The sequence below is a fragment of the Grammomys surdaster genome, unplaced genomic scaffold (assembly GCF_004785775.1).
Source record: "Grammomys surdaster isolate TR1022 unplaced genomic scaffold, NIH_TR_1.0 125504, whole genome shotgun sequence".
Taxonomy (NCBI): Eukaryota; Metazoa; Chordata; class Mammalia; order Rodentia; family Muridae; genus Grammomys; species Grammomys surdaster.
This window is the reverse complement of record NW_021620360.1, coordinates 856754-877391: the sequence shown is the minus strand read 5'-3', so window position 1 is coordinate 877391 and position 20638 is coordinate 856754. Positions and strand designations below refer to the sequence as shown.

Here is a 20638-nt window from a genome sequence, read left to right as displayed (position 1 = left end):
TCCGCGGGCGACCCGGCTTTCACGCTGACCAATCAGCGTTCGCCTCGCTCACAATGCTTCGCGACGAGGGCGGTTCTCCATCACGTTAGGGTGCGTTGGGCGGTGGCCGGGTATAAAAGACTCCGCCCGAGCGGGCGGCCGCCATTCTGGGGTTCGTTTAGAGGTAAGTTTGGGTGCCCCGTCGCTTGGAGGGTAACGTTTTTCCGAGAGCGTTTGGCCGGGGAAACGGGGTGGGTTTGGATTTACTGAGCAGCCGCATTTTCCCCTGATGCGGCTGCGTCCCGGGACGACTAGGAGTGGCACTTTGAAACGTTTAAAGGCGACCCGTACTGATGACACCTTTCTCCTTTTGTGTTCCTTTCACCCCAGGTTGAATTTTCTCGGAGAAAGACAGGCCGGCCATCAGGAAAACAAACAAGCCTCAGCAACATCTAAACCCTTGAAAGGATCCTGAGAGAGAGGGGGGAAAGGGAAAGCAGCAGCCACCAGCCCAACCACTTGTGTCTTCTGCCCCTCCCCACCTATCTTGCCCACCCCACCAGCCCACGCTGCCTGGGACTTGAAATCTGTGGCCGAAGGACCGTCACCACATAACTTCAAAAATAATCAACCACCCTCCCTGCCCAAACCCACCCAATCTCACTCATCCAGCATTAACTTTTTGGAATCCACTCAGAATTTTTTTCAACGACCCCCTCTCCCTAAATGGAGTTGGGTGGGGGGAAAATGAAAACTGAGTTGGTCTTTACTTTTTTAAGAGACTTTTTGATCCAATGAGGCCCCACAAGTAACCGAGTTTGGGTCCTGGTTGGTTGTTTTACTTTTTTTTCCTCCAAAATTTTACCCCTCCCCCCCTGAGCCCGAGGTGCTGACGTCGCAAAAAAATTGGATAGTAAGTGTCGAATTTTCAAAAACCAGCCTTGAACAAGAAATCAACGTTTCCCGTTGTGAAACCAAAAATAATGAGAGGAAGAACTGAGACCATAGAACAAATGTAGAGTACTGGAGAAGGACCAATCGGGTCTCTTTAAGTCTCCATTAAAGGTCCTGTGGGTCTAAACAGTCTTTGTTCTCTCTCCCCTACCACCTCCCTCTTCCCTGCTGTGGAGCAGGCAAGGAGACGGTGCAGGGAGGGCCAGCCAGTGAGGATTTTGACGGTTAACCCTTGATAATCCAGCAAATTTCCAGACTGCCAAAGCATAAGCCTTTGCTCTTATAAGGAGGAATGGTTACCTTCCTCTGGTTAGCAGTCTTCAAAAGGGTTAATGAGCTCACATACAAAAGATGGTGGATCTTGTGGCCCAGAAGTCCCACTTCTTTGTGTGTGAGACAAGCAGAACGCCTTTCAATTTGCCAGATTAATAAGCAATCTGTACATAAAGATTGCAGGGTAAGGAGATGGGCAGAGAAATATTAGCTGGCTATGTCTTTAAAGTGACTGTTAGATCCTCTCAATTTTAATGTAATTTGCTTGGGATATATTGTGTGGTTAAAATAGGTGGCAATCTAGGAATAAAGATTGCAAGACACTTAAATTTAGGGCAAAATATAATCATAGTAACAAGTACATACAATATAACATTTGGGGAGGTAATGTGATTGTTTCAGCTTGCATAGGTTATTTAAAGGCAAAAGTGATTAACATTTTTAACTTTATACTTTTTAGTGGGTGGTGGCTACAGCTAAGAGGGGGGAAAGGTTGGGAAATGTGGAACTCAGGAGTATAATTTTAAAAGCCATTAGTTCAATTGAATGCTATCTAGAAGATTTGTGTCGTTAAAAGAATTTTTTTTCTTCCCTGCTTCAAATATGGCGACTTTTCCTTGTCCTTTTGTCTTGCAAGCGGCGTTGCAGGTTGTGTCTTGACCCATTTTTCTCCTGTCCTCCCCCCTCAGTCTTATTTGTTGAGGGGTCCAAGTCCTCCCCCTTGCCCTTTGTAGGGAGGATTGGGGTGGTCGGCGGTAGTACCGTATTGAATTTCAGTTGCAAATTCAGATTCTTAACCCTCAGAAAATTGTATATTAACTGATTTTATTTTCAGTAGTAGGCTCTTAAACTGAATTAAGATAGGTCAAATTGAGGGTGGTGGCTGGAGAGATGACTTCTGTTTTTTTTTTTTTTTACTTAGTGCCTTATAGTGTAAGTAAAGCTACCGGCAGCTCTGGCCGGCCTTTTAAAGTTTGAATCCTCTCCATAACAAAATGGCGTCCCTCTCCTTTGTTTTTCTCCTTTGCCAGTCAGCTTAGGGCTTCCCTAGAAGCTTGGCCAAGGGGGAGGAGCCACTGTGAAAGGTGATGTAATCAGCTTCCTCTCTGAAAACTCCACCCCCAAGCAGATGCCTTCTCTCCCTGAGCAGATTGCTGCTGGGGAGAATACGTTTTTTTCTTGTTTCTTTAATCTTTAATGAAATATCTCACAGGGATGAAAGCTTAGTGAGCACTAGGGATGGAGGCTGTCCTTGTCCTGTGTAGCTCTAGGTTTTGTGTTAACAGTCAGCCCATTGCCTTGTTTTTCACCTTCCACTCATCACAACTGCTTGGATCTATTCCCTGCTTCAGTTGACAGTGGTGAAAACCAATTCAACCCCAACTGCTTTAGTTCAGAGAGACTGGGGCAAGACACAGGGCTTGTAACTCGAGTGGACAATTGGGCCTAACGAAGCTGCAATGTGCCATGCTGCTCAGACTGGGTCCTTTGGCCGTCCTGAGTATTGGTTGCTTTGTAACAGTCTGGGGGAGGTTGGGTACTTGTAGGACTTTCTTGTAAACCATCCTTATTCTCACCTCTCAGTTTGGGGATAAACTCTTTGTGCTCAGTGCCATCACCTGCAGTTGCTTAGTTCCTGTATGTTGGCACTAGGATGAGAAGTGAATCTTTAGGAAAGGAGGCTGCAGTTGTAAACTCGAGGCAGGGGGAGTCAAGCTACGGTTTCTGGTAAGCAAAAACATTTCTGGTATTACATTTCACAACCTTTCTTTTTCCCAAAGAGCCACCTTTTTGAATTTCTTTTTTCCTTCCTTCCTAAAAAGAAATTCTGTTAAAGCGTTGAGGAAAGGAATGTCCTCTTTTCCTCTGTGCTGAGTACTGGGGCAGTTGGTGCATGTTGAGAGACACGCCCTCGAGGGCAGTACCGGGTGTCTGGTTCTTTATCTCTTTCCCCAGCTTTTTCAAAGTCAGATCTTTGACATTTTCTTCATATATTTTTCTTTTTTTCTTTTTCTTTTTTTTTTAATTTAAAATCCTGGGTTGAAGTGTGGAGTTTCTAGGCAGAGTTTGTAAGCCTTTTGTCCTGCTGTCCTGCGGTGACTTGGGTGCAACAGGGCTCATTTTCTGCTGGGTATGGATTCTCATTATTGCTTGGACTTCTGATTGAATGGGAGGGCCTCTTCCACATGTCTGTTTACCACACGTCTTTTTTATCTTTTAAGCAGTTTGCCAGGTGCCTCTGCAGCTGGGACCTGAATATTCCACCCACTGGGGTTCCTGATCTCTAGTGAGCAGGGAATTAGTACAGAAGGCCTTAGGTGGGAAATGAAGGCAAGCCTGTCTAGTGAGCCTTGGAGAGCCTGACTTCTTAGAGTGGCCAGAGTTCTAGGGCCAGGGTGGTGGATGTAATTTTGTGTCTTTATTGAAAGCCAAATACTCATCCTAAGAAGTTGAAAAGATTTTCAAAATAAAGGTGAGGGAAACATAGGGCCTCACTATGCAAGGGTATAGAACCTTGTGAACCACCTGACACTGTCCACCCACTGTTGGGTCATAGCAGGAAGCTCTTGAGACACTGAGGGAAGACAGCCCAGGTCAGAACAAAGACGAGCTGGCACTTCTTTTCCCTCTTGTTAGAAGACCTTTTTAAAGCAGCCTGCCTTGCATGGACCTTGTTTTCTGAACAGATTCATTGGTGGTAGAAGTTTAGTAACTAGCCAGGATCAATGTTTTTCCACCAATTTAGGCCAAACAACCCTCAACTCAAATTCACTTTGAAATCATGTAGGAATGTAGTATCTCTAGTAAGAATTGTAGAACATTCCCCAGCACTTAGAAGGTGGAGGTACGTCACAGGAGATGTTTCCTTGTCTCCGTTTGTCTGTGGCCTTCATGGAGATTAGCAGCTGGTTAACAAGAAAAGAAAACATGACCTGAGTTCTTTATAGTTACAGAAAGTTTCCTCAACTTCAAACTCCAGAACAGGGGAATACTTGAGTATTGTCCCTGCCCACCCTGGTCACCACATTATCGTGCCTTCACCACAGACCTGCTCCAAGCATGATGGATTCTTTGTTCCCACTGGAAGACCTTATAGCTTGCCTGTGAAAATAGGGACCTAGGTTGTAAAGGACTTGGGGTTCCTAATGAGTAAATAATACTGAAGAAAAGGCACTGAGAGTATTCACATTTTTACTATGAGGAGACAAGTTCAGCCATCTTCCCTAATATACATAACAGTGGGAAACAGCATCTTAACTATTTCGTCTCCCAGCTTCCATGACTATTGTGCCTTTTTATTGTTTATGTAAGTGGGAATTTTAAAGTACCTAGATCCCATTTCCAGCAGAGGGCACTAGACATGGCTTAGCTTTGTACTAGGGTACAGTTCTCTAAAGGCTGTCCTCTGCCTTGTCTGCCCATTGAGTGAGGGGAACATTAGAGTCAGGCCTGTTAGTTCATAGGTAGATGCACAAAGGAAGTTTGTTTAGCCCTGGGTTTCAGTCAGCTGTGTTCAGGGGGATGAAGCAATGTTTAATTCAAGACTTGTCGAATTGCATACATTTTTATTTGGGGCTCTATTAGATTTGCGTATAAAAGACTTTAAAACTCCCGACTCTAGATTGCTTGTGTGTATTTTTACCTTGGGCCCATTCTTCCCTTTTCTAGTCTAACATATATCTGTTATATGCCTGGAGCTTCTACAGATCACTGTCTGAGGACACAGGGAGATTTCCTCTGTGTGTACAGATGACCATACATCAGTGGCCTTGCCCCCTTGTAAACATTTCCAGTGTTGAATGTTTTTCTCCTCTGACCTCAGGTTCCCAGGGTATTGGGCCACAGCAGTTAAAACATTTTGCTTAGCGCTTAGCGTTTCTTGCCTGCATCTCTCCCTGTGTTGAGCCCACAGGCATCAGCCTCCAGAGCAGAGACTGCTGTCACCCTCCTTTCTCTACACCTCTTTCTTGCTGCTGTCCTGGGTTATTAGGAAGTCCACATTTACGGCTGACTTTTTGTGTTTTACACTCTAAATTTGTATCTTGTTTTATCTGGCAAATCACTCTTGTCTGACAGCCTCTTTACCCAGGTTAAACATGTCTAAGCTAGGAGAACAGTCGATTCTTTTTCATACATCTTACTTTTCTGGTTTGTTTGAGGGGGGAAAAAACCTGATTTGTAAGAGTCTTATTATCTGTAGGAAATGCAATGGTTTTTGTTTTGTTTAAGACTTTTTTCACCCTTGGGACGGCCTTGTTTCTGTGATGTGCAGTATGTAGTGTGCCCTCACTTTTTTCCTGCCCATTCAGGCCTTCCCATCTCAGCTGCTGAGACCCGTGTCTTTGTTTGTTTCTCAGAAGCTAGTGCTGATAGAAGTATGACTAAAACTCCCAGTCAGAACCATAGCAGCTCTAATTCTCTGCAGCTCTGGAAGTGGCTTCCTATTCATGGAAGGAGTGTAGCGTTTAACTCACTCCTGTCCCAGCCTGGTTTGAAGTGGAGTTTCCCTTCCCGTGGCTTTGCCTTCATTACTTTTGGTTCTTGGTTTCTGGTTCTCAGTTTGGGGTTTTTCTTGGGAGTGTTGGAGACTGATGAGTCTTGAGGGCAGGAAAGGGTCAAGTTTGCATCTTCGCTTCTGAAATCACAAGCCAAGTTTCTCTTATGCTTTGGAACAATAAAAGCTTGTTTGGTGTTTGGCCAGTGAGTAGCCTTATTCAGGGCCCATGAGAGCCTGCCTGTCTCCTCTTCAGTCTGACAGCTTCTCTTGGCTCTCGGGGAAGGGTTCTGCTCAGGACCCGGCTGTTTTCTCATCCACCACTTGAGCGACTCATTCTCCCACCTGTGATTATGACTCTTAAGCAGCCAAGAGAAAAGGGATTGATTTCTGGAGAGAGGATGATTGATTGTTAAATTTTTTTACCCAGATAACTAGGGTTGTCTTTAATTATCTTAGGAAACTACAGCTGCCCACCTCACCAGCAGCTAACTGGGGACAGGGCTTCATTAGAAGCATGAAGTGAGCACTGTACCATTGGTCTTAGCCTTGATAGACTCTCTGGAAGCTTAACTCAGAATTAGTCTTCATTAACCCCAAGCTTAAGTTGTCAAGGCTATTGTGTGAGCACAGATCTGATTTTTTTATCTAGAAAATAGTACACTTGATCATACAGTAGTGACTGAGTGTTAAATGTAAGATTTATTAGAGGAGTGAGTGAGTGAGTGAGTGGGACTGTCTTTGCCATCCACTTACCCTGTTTTGTTTTTTTTTTTCATTTACCTCAGAAGCCAACATCATGGGTTCAGGTCCCATAGACCCCAAAGAACTTCTCAAGGGCTTGGATAGCTTCCTTACTCGGGATGGAGAAGTGAAGAGTGTGGATGGAATTTCCAAGATCTTCAGGTGAGTCTGTGCCCTGCTCGGGTTCCTTATGGGTGGAGGAGACCACATGGAGTGCGATTGGAACAAGAGAGCAGTGATCTCCTGGCTGTTGGCCGTGATGGAAGCTGGGGATTTGATCCACAGTCCCAAGTCAAGGGTCTTGATGGGGCGAAAGCAAGGGAACATAGAACAAGGCCCTTGGCTTGGTTCTGGGTCATGCTGTGCCGACCCAGAGTGTCATCTTCCTCCAGAGATCCTTAGAGAAAAGCAGTCTTAGATTATAAATGGAAATGTGTGAGCCCTGGCTCCCCTGGAGGCAGTTGTTTCTGTGTATTGAGACAGGAGGGATGCTCTCCCAGGTGGCTTGGGTGCCTTCCATCTTCCCTTGGGTTTTTATATGACTCTAGATTCATTCCACAATTCTAGACACCTGGTGACTACCTCTTGGAGCAAAGAATGTCATCAGGGGGCTCCAGGACTCCCAGGATTAGAGTTTTATGCTGTAGGAGATAAGCTGGCATGGTGCCCCCTTGTGCCTGTCATCCTAGTTTTCAGGAGAGGTGGTTAGCCTGGGCTAATAAGACCTTGACTCTGAAATGTGAATACTAATAATACTCAAAGCAGATGCTCTGCTCTGTGTCTAATTTGCCTCCTTTTCCAGTCTAATGAAGGAGGCACGAAAGATGGTTAGTCGGTGCACGTACTTGAACATCATCCTGCAGACTCGGGCTCCAGAGGTACTCGTTAAGTAAGTGCCGCGCAGGTGACTGGATTGGAGGCTGTAACGGGAGACTGGTCTCTGGGCATGTGAGCTTACTGGTTCTAGAACCAAGGCAGGCTTACCATATGCCACTCCCACCTGCCCGCAGGTTTATTGATGTCGGCGGCTACAAGCTTCTGAACAACTGGCTAACATATTCAAAGACAACCAACAACATTCCTCTCCTACAGCAGATCCTGCTGACTCTGCAGCACCTCCCGCTTACTGTGGACCATCTCAAGCAGGTACCTTCAGGCTTTGTCACCCACTTTTCCTCTCTGGGCTAGCCTAGCTGAAGAAAAGCTTGCTTCAATCCTGATGGGTGGCAATCTGAAATTTGTGAGGTAGAATAACAGAGGTAAAAGACTGGATTTATCCTGATAATCAGCATATGACATAGGACTTTTCATATATCTGAACCTCAGTTTCTCATCTCTAAAATGAGAATAAGTCAGTGGCTCATGCCTTTAATCCCAGCACTTGGGAGGTAGAGGCAGGTGGATTTCTGTGAGTTTAAGGTCTGCCTTACCTACATAGTGAGTTCCAGGCCACCCAGGGTTACAAAGAGAGACCCTTTTTTAAAAGATACAAGTATCCCCAGGTTTTGGAGCAGGTTGAAGTGTGGCTGTGCAGTCAAGAGGTGGGGTGGTTATTGCTGAGTGATCTTGGCTTATTCCTCTGTTCACTCTCCTGCCTCCTCCGTCTCTTACAGAACAACACAGCAAAACTAGTGAAGCAGCTCAGCAAGTCCAGTGAGGATGAAGGTGTGTGTCGGAGTCCTGCCTGGACCGGACTCTGGGGGCCTCGTCAGGGTTACTGTCTCCTTTACTTTCTTGTCCCTTCATTTTTGATGTCTTGAGTGCCCTTAGTAACTGAGAAAACATGTCCCCACAGGGTACGCTCTCAGTACCACTGGCTCCGCCATCCGTGCCCCGCAGAGCATGCACTCACTGCCACTATCTTCCTCATCTGGCTCTAGACTCCTTTCTCCCTTGAACAGAGATGTGTTGTTTTGTTTTTTACTGGAAATACTAAATTATTGCTAAATAAATGATTTTCCTCCCCTTTTCGCCTTCAGAGCTCCGGAAACTGGCATCAGTCCTTGTCAGCGACTGGATGGCTGTCATTCGCTCACAGAGTAGCACCCAGCCCGCAGGTAAGGTCCGGGCCTCCTTACCCGGGTGCTCTCCTTACATGGGAGCCCTTGGGTGACCTGAGGCTGGTTCCTCCCCTCTGACAATCTGTTAATCCAGATGAGACTCTTACCTGCTTTGTTTTTCTGTAACAGAAAAAGATAAGAAGAAAAGGAAGGAAGAGGGGAAAAGTCGGACCACGCTTCCTGAGCGGCCTTTGACTGAAGTGAAGGCTGAGACCCGAGCTGAGGAAGCCCCAGAGAAGAAGAAGGAGAAGCCCAAGTCACTTAGAACTACGGCACCCAGTCATGCCAAGTTCCGTTCTACTGGTAAGGCTGTTAGCTGGCCCACATACAAAGTCAGTGCCTTGGGCTAATAGTTTGATTGTGATATCAAACTCTGAGAAGGAAAGAAAGCTAAAGGAGAAGCTGGGATGCTTATTCAAGGCTAGAACATGGAGGGGGTGGCAACAGGGAGGAACAGTAAGGGTCAAAGTCAACATGTTTCTCCTCAGGACTTGAGCTGGACACCCCATCTTTGGTGCCTGTGAAGAAGAACTCCAGCACTGTGGTTGTGTCAGACAAGTACAACCTGAAGCCCATCCCCCTCAAGCGGCAGAGGTATGGGCACTGGTATAGGTTTCTGAGAAGCCTGGGGCCTTTGGAGAGGAGTGGGAGTTGGGAGATCTTTGACTGTCCTTCCTCTGCAGTGCCACAGCTGCTCCAGGCGATGCTGCCCCACCTGCAGAGAAGAAGTACAAGCCCCTCAACACAACCCCCAATACCACCAAAGAAATCAAAGTGAAGATCATTCCCCCACAGCGTGAGTAGACCTGGAGTGCCCTCGCTTGCACAGGGAGAGCTCTTCTGGGTGGGAGGAGACTTGCCCTGGAGAACCTTCCTTTGCTTTGCACCTCTGGAGCCTCTCCTCTCATGAGAGTCATGTTAGATAGGTTGTAAGAAGCTGTGCCCTCTCAAGTGATGAGCTAGTCAAGCTGTCTCCCCCCTGGCTGGTCTCTCAGTGGTGGTTTCAAGCAGCTGGCTTAATGAGTTGTGCATTCTATAATTGTGATAAAGTCTGCCAAGAGAAAGATGGAATAGTGGAAGTCTCCTTTGTGAACCTTGCTTTCTGGTCACTGTGGGCAGGGACCCCACTGGCCTGCTTGTGTTTCCTGGTTGGACTCTGCAGGTATAGGATTGTGAAGGAGGCTTCAGTTCCTCTAATTCAACTCTTTTCTTCTGTAGCTATGGAGGGCCTGGGTTTTCTGGATGCGCTCAATTCAGCCCCTGTCCCAGGCATCAAAATTAAGAAGAAGAAGAAGGTTCTATCACCTACTGCTGCCAAGGTGAGTTTGGTGGTAGGGTACGTGGGCCACAGAGGCTAGGAGCTGTTGTGGGTGACAGCGAGGGCTGCCTGCCATCCGGGTGAGCTTGGGTGGGAGTGTTGGACATGTAGGGTCCTGGTCTGTTTCCCTGGGTGTTTCCTCAGCTCATTGAGTACTTTCTCTCTCACAACAGCCCAGCCCTTTTGAAGGGAAAACAAGCACTGAGCCAAGCACAGCCAAACCTTCCTCCCCAGAGCCTGCACCCCCTGCTGAGCCCATGGACACAGACCGCCCTGGCACCCCAGTGCCCCCTGTTGAAGTTCCAGAGCTCATGGATGCAGGTAGGCTACTGTGCCTGGGCTTGGGGCTGTTCTGAATGGCTGGATCTGTGGCTGAAGCTTGTCTTGTTTACAGCCTCTTCGGAACCAGGAGCTCTGGATGCAAAGCCTGTGGAAAGCCCTGGAGATCCCAGCCAGCTGACTCGGAAGGGCAGAAAGAGGAAAACTGTAACGTGGCCTGAGGAGGGCAAGTTGAGAGAGTATTTCTACTTTGAACTGGATGAAACTGAGCGAGGTACAATGGCAGTTCTCTGCATGCTGGGGTTGGAATCTGAGTGTGGGCAGTCTCGCTTACCTGTCCTCTTGCCTTCTGCCTCCCCTGCAGTGAATGTGAACAAGATCAAGGACTTTGGAGAGGCTGCTAAGCGTGAGATACTGTCGGACCGACATGCTTTTGAGACAGCTCGGCGACTAAGCCATGACAATATGGAGGAGAAAGTACCCTGGGTGTGCCCCAGGCCTCTGGTTCTGCCCTCACCTCTTGTCATCCCTGGAAGCAACAGCCAGGAACGATACATCCAGGCTGAGCGGGAGAAGGGTATCCTTCAGGAGCTCTTCCTGAACAAGGAGAGGTGAGGAGAGGCATGCACTGCCTGTGTGCTGGGGAATCGGAGGCACCACAGAGAGCTTCAGGGGGCAGCCAGGCACAGTGGGGAATGCCTTTAATCCTAGCACTCAGAGGCAGAGGCAGGCTGGTTTCTTGTGAGTTCAAAGCCAGTGGTCTACAAAGTTCCAGGACAGCCAGGACTGTTAGACAGAGAAACCTTGTCTCAAACAAAAAAAGAAAAAGAAAAAACCATCTTGACCGGAACTGGATTAATGAGACTGTGGTTCTTTGTTCTCTCCTTTGCCCTTCACCTGCGGTGTTTTCGACAGTCCTCACGAGCCTGATCCTGAGCCGTACGAACCCATTCCTCCCAAACTCATCCCCTTGGATGAGGTGAGTCGCTGTCACAGCATTGTGGGTGGGAAGTGGTGGTGGGCACTCGTGGGGTGCTGCTGTGCTCTTTCCTACAGCCCTGATGTGTCTTCGTCTGTTCTTAGGAGTGTGCCATGGACGAGACTCCGTATGTTGAGGCCCTGGAGCCTGGAGGGTCTGGTGGCTCACCGGATGGAGCAGGAGGCTCCAAGCTGCCTCCAGTCCTGGCCAATCTTATGGGGAGCATGGGGGCTGGGAAGAGCCCCCAGGGCCCTGGAGGAGGCGGCATCAATGTCCAGGAGATCCTTACTTCCATAATGGTACATGAGTCCCCTTCCTCACGTGAGCCTCCCACGTTGTCTCCAGTCTCCCCCGCTCTTCACCCTTTTGGATGTGTCCGTTTTTTTGTCTTTTGGTTTTTGTTGTTGTTTTGTTGTTTTGTTTTTTCATTTACGGTGTTGTTGGATTTCAATTTTGTGAAAAATTCTCACTGTGTAGCCCAAGCTGGCCAGGGACAGCCTGCACCCTGTGCCTGGCTTATCCCAGTTCCTGTCTTCCATTTCCATGCTAGTTCTTGCTGACACTCTCGTAACTGTTGCTCACAGGGCAGTCCAAACAGCCACCCTTCAGAGGAGCTGCTGAGACAGCCGGACTACTCTGACAAGCTCAAGCAGATGCTGGGTAATCCTCCGAGCCGGCCACGGGGGCTGGAGGAGGGGCCTGGGCGTGGTTGAGGGATGCAGGTTTGCCCCAGTACTGTTGCCAATGGGCAAGAAATGGGAGGGGAAACAGGGAAGAGAGCACGGCTCTGCCAGGTTGGTCTGAGGCTAGTTGGGCACACCAATGGGACGCCGTGCTGTACTTGTAGAATTTACTTTCTGACTGTTTTACTCCTGTTTCATTTACAGTGCCACATGGGCTCCTAGGTCCTGGTCCTGTAGCCAATGGTTTCCCACCCGGAGGCCCTGGGGGCCCCAAGGGTATGCAGCATTTCCCCCCTGGTCCTGGAGGGCCCATGCCAGGTAGGTGAGAAGGATTCAGTGGGGTTACTGCTTCATTTTAGCCTGGCACCAGCCAGGAGTCAGCAGCTAGAGTATAACAGATAACTGATTCTTTATTCTCTTTTTCTCTAACAGGTCCCCATGGAGGCCCTGGTGGACCAGTGGGTCCACGTCTCCTGGGTCCCCCACCACCTTCTAGAGGAGGCGATCCATTCTGGGATGGCCCAGGTGACCCCATGCGAGGTGGACCAATGCGTGGGGGTCCAGGACCTGGTCCTGGGCCATACCACAGAGGCCGAGGAGGTCGTGGGGGAAATGAGCCACCGCCACCCCCACCATTCCGAGGAGCCAGAGGAGGTCGTTCTGGAGGAGGACCCCCAAATGGCCGAGGGGGTCCTGGCGGAGGAGGCATGGTTGGAGGCGGTGGTCACCGTCCCCATGAAGGCCCTGGAGGGAGCATGGGCAGTGGACATCGATCTCATGAAGGCCCTGGAGGGAGCATGGGCAGTGGACATCGGTCCCATGAGGGCCCTGGAGGGAGCATGGGTGGAAGTGGTGGACATCGGTCCCATGAAGGCCCTGGACACGGAGGACCCCATGGCCACCGGCCACATGATGTCCCTAGCCATCGAGGCCATGACCATCGAGGACCACCACCTCATGAACACCGTGGTCATGATGGCCATGGGGGAGGCGGCCACAGAGGGCACGATGGAGGTCACAGTCATGGAGGAGGTGAGGACCTCCCTGTTCCTCACCATCTCTGTGGGGCACGGGGGTGGGGGTAGGGTACAAAGGACAAAATGAGGCTCCATCTCCTTAAGGCTCTCTGTATACAGGAAGCCAGTTACCACCTCCATCCTTACATCAGCCCCCAGTACTATATATCTCTGAGGACTTGGACCTCGTTGCCCTGGACTGGGCTGGGAGGGCGATGGTGCAGTGACCTCTTAGCTGTTTCTAACCATTCTGCCTTCGTCCCCCACAGACATGTCAAACCGCCCTGTCTGCCGACACTTCATGATGAAGGGCAACTGCCGCTATGAGAACAACTGTGCCTTCTACCACCCAGGGGTCAATGGGCCCCCACTGCCCTAGGCCTGCCCGCCCTACTCGCACCCCTGTGGACTGCAGTCTTGCTCCTTCCACTTGGTTATGGCTTCTGTGAGGCCCACTTTCCTTTTTCCCCAGCTGATGAGGAGCCGGCCCCCTCAGTTCCCGCCTGGTTGGGTTTCTGAGGGTTTCTGATTCCTGGTGTGCATTGATGTACATATTCCCCTCCAGTCTGGAGAGGAGAGAGACTGGACACACTCTATATGCTGGACTGCTGAGACGGCTGACTTCACTTTGTGAGGAGATTTGCCCTGTGCCCCAAACCCCTTCCAGTATTAGCCCCGATGCCTGAGAACCTACAGCTGGTCACCTTGGAGACCTCTGCTCTCCACATGCACACAGAACTGAGTTGTCAGCTGCACTTAGGAAACTATCCAAGCTAAGCTCGTTCTCCTCACAGGGTGAGGGGGTGGTAAGGGGGTGGTGAGGGGTACTGTATATCCCATTGCACTGAGGGCTCAAGCTGGCTGAAGTTGAGTTCTGGAACCACCCCTACTTGTGCCCCACATGGGCCAGTCACTGTTGGGTCCTTTCTCAAGAAAGACTGCAACTGTTACTTCCCAGGTCATAGTGGGTCTGCTAGGTTCAGTGATGGCGCATTCATATCTGTATCCAGTGGAAGTTGTATCTGGCAGAGGGGCAGCCTGTAGTGTTGGGCCACTCTTGCCTATAGCCATTTTAGAGACTCTGTGAGACCAGCTTTCATTAACTTGAGCCGGGTACACCGGGCCTGACGCACTACATGCACTGCCTTTGGGAGTGGGCTTGCTCCTTACCCTGTAAGGAGCCCTGCTAGTGAGGCTTCCTGGGTAGACTCAGGAGGAGGGGCCCTTCCCAGTCCTCTCCTCCCCCTGTCTTGGCATCAGTTGTTTTCTATGAAAACAGTGGGTTGTTTTTGTGCAGGGTCTTGGGTTAGAACCACAATGGATTTGAGGAGTTTTTCTTTTGATTTTGTATATTTTGTACATTAATAATAAACAGTGGAAAGAGAAGCAGCTCATTTAACCCCTGCTGTATTTGACTTCTTTTAATAAAAGAAAAGCGAGGCTATAGAGCCTGCTTGGCGGCTCTGCAAGTTAGAGCAGTTGCAGAGGCCTGGGGTTCAATTCCCAGTCCTGACATGATAACTCCAGTACTCAGGAAGTTGTGTGCTGGCTAGTTTTATGTCACCTTGACACAAGCCAGAGTCGCCAGACAGAGGGAAACCTCAGTTGAGAAAATGCCTCTATAAGATCAGTCTGTAAGGAATTTTCTAAGATAGGGATTCCCAAGCCCATTGGTGGAGCCATCCCTGGCTGGGAGTCCTGGGTTCTGTAAGAAAGCAGGCTGAGCAAGCCATGGGGAGCAAGCCAGTAAGCAGCACCCCTCCATGGCCTTTGTGTCAGCTCCTGCCTCCAGGTTCCTGCCCTGACTTCCTTTAGCAATGGACTAGATGTGGAAGTGTAAACCAAACCAACCCTTTCTTCCTCAAGTTCATTTTAGTTACTCATGCTGTTTCACCACAACAACAGAAATACTAAATATAACAACATGACCCTCTTCTGACCTCCACAGGCACCGGACATTTGTGTGGCGCTCATACAAGAAGGCCAAACAGTCATACACATGAAATCTAAAAAGAAAAAAGCTGGCCAGTGTTTGCTCCAAGCCGAGCTCCACATGAGAGCAGCAGTGTGACTCCTCTGACTTTCATATACTTGCTGTGGCACATGGGTGTTCCTGCACTCAGAGTAAAAATGTTAGGGTGTGGAAATGGAGGCAGAAACAGGCAGGCCATCCTGGTCTACAAAGAGTTTGAAATCAGCCAGGGATTCCTAGTGAGAACTGTCTTGAACAAAAAAGTTCTCCAGGATGTCTAGCTCATGGAGCAGGATTCTAAAGGAGGCAGAAGGCCTTGTGGGATACAGACTTTGGGAAGAAGGAGAAACTGAGATGGAAGCAGCTAGAGGATGATGGTCCCGATGTATCATCAGAACCATCTAAGGGGTTTGTGGGAGTCTTGACTGTTATTTCTAGTACTGGCCACATGGGGGCAGAAACCCTTTAGCTCTCACAAACACACAGGTCCACCTTGTGGGAAGCCAACCCACCTGTGGTCACAGCTTTTCTTGTATTTCTTCAAGGCTCCATTAATTCAACTTTTTTCTTGTCTCCAACAAGCACAAAACCTTTTAAAGAGAGCTCAATATATAATAAACAGAACTGTAGAGTCAGACACACACACGCAATTGATTTTTTTTTTTCTTTTTTCCCTGTCAGGACAGGTTGAACACATCTACTCTTCCCTATCCTTCGGCTGTCCTGGATCTAGTTCTGTAAACCAGGTGCAACCACCACCAGCCTGAATGTGGCGGTTTCTTAACCAAGTCATAAACCCGTCTTTCTCCATTCCTCTTGTCTGTGCTTCCTCACTTTGCTGTGGGCCTAGCAGCACACCATTTTGATATGTGATGCCTATCTCAGTGTTTGTTAATTGTCGACCACAGTCAGAGCTACCTGGGAGATAAGCCCGTGAGCATATATGTGGGAGATTATATTAACTGAGATGGGAAGACAGCTGACCCTAAGCATGCACGGAACAATCTGAGCAGTTAAACCCACTGAGTACTAGCTTGTATTCATTCCTCACTGGTTACTTAGACATGATGCATGACGTGGCTAACCGCTTCCAACTCCAGATGCCCGGATCTCCTTTCCGTGACTGTAAGCCCCTTCTCCTTTAACTTGTTTTTTATCACAGCAAAAGAAACCAAGACACCACATCTTGCTTTCCTAGGAACTCCACCCAAATGCTCCAGCCCACCTTCAACTCGGTTTTTTGTTTTGGTTTTTCGAGACAGGGTTTCTCTGTGTAGCCCTGGCTGTCCTGGAACTCACTCTGTAGACCAGGCTGGCCTCGAACTCAGAAATCTGCCTGTCTCTGCCTCCCAAGAGCTGGAATTAAAGGCGTGCGTCACCACTGCCCGGCCCACCTTCAACTCTGAATCTTTCTCATTCTGTGCCTTTCCTTCCTGCTCCTAGCTGGATGAACCAAGGTTTAAACAAACAACAAACTAGGGCATTGGCCGCGCTGGTTTTCCAGAGGACCTGGGTTTGAGCCTCAGTATCCACATAGTGGCTCACTACGGTCTATAACTACAACTCCTGTTCCAGGGGATCCATTGTCTTCTGGTCTCCATGGGCACCCAATTGGTGCAGAGCCATGTATCTAGGTAAAAGACCCATATACATAAAATGAAAAAAAAAAAACTGGGTAGGTTTTGTTAACTGTTTATTAAGACAGGATCTCTCTATGTAATCCTAGCTGTTCTGGAGCTCACTATGTAGACCAGCTTGGCCTCAAGCTTACAGAGATCCTATCTCTGCCCCCTCCCCAGTGCTGGGATTAAAGGTATGGGCCACCATACTCAGCCTAAACTGAAAAAAAAAATATTACCAAGTCCTGCTGTCTCTGCTCAGGACAGCTAGCAATTTGCCTGATCCTGCAACTGGACAAACTTCGAGGCCAGATTGGTTTGGTCTACAGAATGAGTTCCAGGACAGTCAAGGCTATACAGAGAAAGCCTGTTTTGACACCCTCTCCCCCAAATAAATGCTTTCAGGTATCAAGGTTCAGAGGAGTTCCCACCTACTGTGAGTGCCTCGATCTTCTTCCTTACAGAGAATCTCCATCTTCTCTGTGAGAATCTCGATCTTCTTCCTTACAGAGGAGCTTGCAGCATCTGTCTCAGCTCTACCCCAAATCCTTTTACCCAGCACCCAGAACAATTATAAAAATGATGCCAGGGTCAGTGAGGTCATTCAGTGGGTAGAGGTGCCTGCTGCCAAACCTGTTGACCTGAGATTGATCACATGGTGAGAGAGATGATTCCTGAAAGTTCTCTGACTTTTCTGTATACACGCCATGATGTGCATGTCCTGCATCCAGTAAATACATGTAAAATAGATTTTTAAAAAAAAAGAGAAGGTTCTCCAAAACTCTAGCACATGTCAACTACCAGCCAAGCATAGCATGAGGCCCTGTGTGCCTTGACTCTGCTCAATCTCCCTCCCTGACCAGCCACACCTCGCTCCTTTGAATGTTCTAAACCTGCCAGTTGGTTGGTTGTTTTGTACCTTTAAACCTACTCAATGTCTTGAGATCCTCACTCTTTGGGACTCCTTCCCCTTTTCTTCTTGCCTGCAGTGCCTGTCTTCTCTTGCTTGTCTGAGCCTGGGGACAAACTCCTCTGTTAGTACCAACGAGTCTTGGCCCTTGTAACAAACCTTCCAGTGCTACTGAGCCACTTAAACATTTTTGTTTTTAGGCCAAGTGGTGACGGCAGCAAACGTCTTTAAGCCCAGCACTCGGAGGCAGAGAGAGGCAGGAGAATCTCTGAGTTCAAGGCCAACCTGTTTTACAGAGTGAGTTACAGGACAGCCGGGAGCCAGGGCTACACAGAGAAACCCTGTCTCAAAAAGAAAAAGTTTCTAAAGACGTAGTTTGAAAAAGAATGGCTCTCATAGGCTCATATATTTGAATGTTTAGTCATCAGGAAGTAAAACTATTTGAAAAGATCCTAAAGATTAGGGAGTGTGGCCTTGTTGGAATAAGTATGTCACTGGAAGTGGACTTTGAGATGTTAGAAGGTCCAGTAGCTTTCTCTTTTCCTGCTGCCCATGGACTAGGATGTAATTTTCAACTACTCCAGTCCCATGGCCATGGTAGCCATGCCTGCTACCATGATAATGAACTAAACCTCTGAAACTCTGAGCAAGCCTCAATTAAATGCTTTCTTTTATAAGAGTTGTTGCTGTGGTCACGGAAACTGTAAGCTGTCTTTGGCTACTCTGTGAGTTTTCTCCCATCCTTCTCCACTCCTTTCCTTCCACCCTTTGATCCCCTAACACTAGGATAGAGAGGAAAGGAGAGACCCCTGAATAAAGTCAGGAGTTGGAAAGAGGGTGAGATTATCTTTAGGTTACTTGCTGATTAGGGGCATTGAGTTTCTTGGGAGAAGTCTGTTCTTTGCTGTCAGGATATTTAATTTTCTTCTTTGCACATGGCTACTCAATAAACTTCAACAACCAACCAACCAACAACCCACGCATCAGGGTGCTAGCACTTATACGCCCTCTGAAAAGTTCCCAGAATTCCAAATGTCACACAATCGCAGAAACTATCTGCAGCTGGCAAAATCATGCTCCTGCCCATTAGAGCAGGAGGCAAATCATAGCTGCTAGGAAGCAGGCCCATCTCCCCACACCTGGGATTAAACCGAATATGTGTGTGTGTGTGTGTGTGTGTATGAATGAAGATTTATTATGTATACAGCGTTCTGCCTGCAGGTCAGGAGAGGGAACCAGATCTCATTATAGATGGTTGTGAGCCCCAGATCTCATTATAAATGGTTGTGAGCCACCATGTAGTTGCTGGGAGTTGAAATCTTAAAACTTTGAGCCATCTCTCCAGCCCTAGTTGTGTTTTTTTTTTTTTTTAAATTTTTTATTTTTATTTTTATTTTTATTTATTATATGTAAGTACACTGTAGCTGTCTTCAGACACCCCACAAGAAGGCATCAGATATCATTACAGATGGTTGTTAGCCACCATGTGGTTGCTGGGATTTGAACTCATTACCTCTGGAAGAGCAGTCAGTGCTCTTAACCACTGAGCCATCTCACCAGCCCCCTAGTTGTGTTTTTTTAAAGAAACCAAAGCTCCAAAAAACTGTCACTTCACAATAGAACGACTAAGACAAAATCTTTTTATTTCTATCTGTGTGGAGTTATATGCATGAGTGCTGGTACCCTTGGACCTGAAGCTGGAACTACAGCCAAGTGTTGAGCACCCAACATGGGTGCTGAGCAAGGACTCAACCACTGTGCTATCCCTTCAGCTCATAAAATTTCGATTTTTAAAAATGCGTATGAATGTTCGCCTGAATATGAACATCTGTGTATCACATGCATGCATGTCTTGGCACCCCCTAATTTATTGTTTTGCCGGGCAGTGGTGGCGCACACCTTTAATCCCAGCACTTGGGAGGCAGAGGCAGGCGGATTTCTGAGTTCAAGGCCAGCCTGGTCTACAGAGTGAGTTCCAGGACAGCCAGGGATATACAGAGAAACCCTGTCTCAAAAAAAAAAAAAAAAAAAAAAACCAAAACACACACACACACACACACACACCACCACCACCAAAAGGTTTTGTCAGATGGTGGTGGTTTACACCTTTAATCCCAGCACTCAGAAGTCAGAGGCAAGTGGATCTCTGTGGTTGAGGCCAGCCTGAGCAAATTCCACTATAACCAGGGACATACAGAAAAACTGTCTTGGAAGAAAACAGAATTGCTTTATACATGTATGAGGTGTTGTCTGCACCTATGTAAGTGTACCATAGAGATGTCTGATCCCCAGGAACTGGAGTTACAGACAGCTGTGAGCGGCTATGTGGGTGCTGGGACAGAACCTGATCACTTGCAAGCCACTTCTGAGCACCATCTTCAAGAGGTACAATGGGGCCTCGTGATCAAGGCCGGCTGGAGGTCATTAACTGAGGCTAGCCTGGACTACAGAGTGATTACTTTGTAAAAACAAGCTTCCCATGATGCTGGTTATAATCTTTACTTCTTATCTGTAGGTGTTTAAGATTCTGCCCTGTAAGGCTGAGCCTCCTGACGCAGCTGGGGCAGGGTTGCTGCACCCAGATCTGTGGGCTGAAGGTCAGCCTGCTCTGCATGGCAAGTCCCAGGGTAGCCAGATTCACTCAGTAAGACTGCCTCAAATCAACATCAAATAAAATTCAGCTCATGAATCTAAAGTATGACTATTAATAAAATTACATTTTTTTCCAGACTTTGGGTGACCCACGCTCTAGCTTTTTCTGTGTTCCATTCCTGTTTTTGAGGGACAAGTTCCCATCTGTGTTTGAGTGACCTCGTTAGTAACTCTACATACACAGTGTGTTTGCTGGGGGAAACTGGTGAAGAACCTCAAGTGTTTAGTGAGTTTCAAGCAAGTTGGGCTTTGTTAGACTGTCCAACTACACACACACACACACACACATACACACACTCTTCTCAACAAGTCACACCTAATGGTTTCCGTCTGTCTGTCCCTTGTCTCCTCTGGTTCTATCACCTCAGTACTGTATGTAACAAAGCACTAGGCCCACCATGCTGTCCCCTTCAGGACTCCATTGTAACCAGGGGCTTTAGGTGACATCTCTACAGTATAAACCTCTCTTCTGGTCCCATCTTCATGCTTTTTCTTTGTGAGGGACTATTTCCACCCACGTTTAAGTGGATGAGTTGACTCCGTCAACTGTGCATGATCGGCTGGCTCTGTGTTCCTCTGGATACCAGATCTGTGTAAGGCTCTATTTTCTAAAGGCTAGCCTCAAACTCACTAGAGCCATTAAAGCCCTCCTTGTACCTCTCGGGTGTGAGTTTTATCTGTAACTCTATCCCAGCATGCTCTTCG

At 48.0% G+C, this 20638-nt stretch overlaps 1 protein-coding gene across 1 annotated transcript; it reads left to right on the top strand.

The window, feature by feature from the left end:
• Positions 1–132: 132 nt before the first annotated feature.
• Positions 133–14179, top strand: Ppp1r10 (protein phosphatase 1 regulatory subunit 10). The gene is made up of 20 exons (XM_028786479.1): positions 133–163; positions 370–892; positions 6490–6607; positions 7248–7334; positions 7456–7591; positions 8059–8110; positions 8425–8502; positions 8635–8808; positions 8994–9099; positions 9189–9301; positions 9724–9824; positions 9997–10144; positions 10218–10376; positions 10467–10713; positions 11018–11081; positions 11186–11380; positions 11666–11741; positions 11969–12082; positions 12197–12796; positions 13050–14179. The coding sequence occupies exons 3-20, from the start codon at positions 6501–6503 to the stop codon at positions 13157–13159; spliced, it is 2667 nt and encodes an 888-aa protein (XP_028642312.1). The 5' UTR covers positions 133–163; positions 370–892; positions 6490–6500; the 3' UTR covers positions 13160–14179.
• Positions 14180–20638: the final 6459 nt, after the last annotated feature.

Excerpts from the sequence above, each read along its gene's own strand:
- Ppp1r10 (XM_028786479.1), top strand. The coding sequence starts at position 6,501 with ATGGGTTCAGGTCCCATAGACCCCAAAGAACTTCTCAAGGGCTTGGAT. Across the intron at positions 10,145-10,217 it reads TCCAGAGCTCATGGATGCAG|CCTCTTCGGAACCAGGAGCT; the intron begins GTAGGCTACTGT and ends TCTTGTTTACAG. Across the intron at positions 10,714-11,017 it reads CTCTTCCTGAACAAGGAGAG|TCCTCACGAGCCTGATCCTG; the intron begins GTGAGGAGAGGC and ends TGTTTTCGACAG.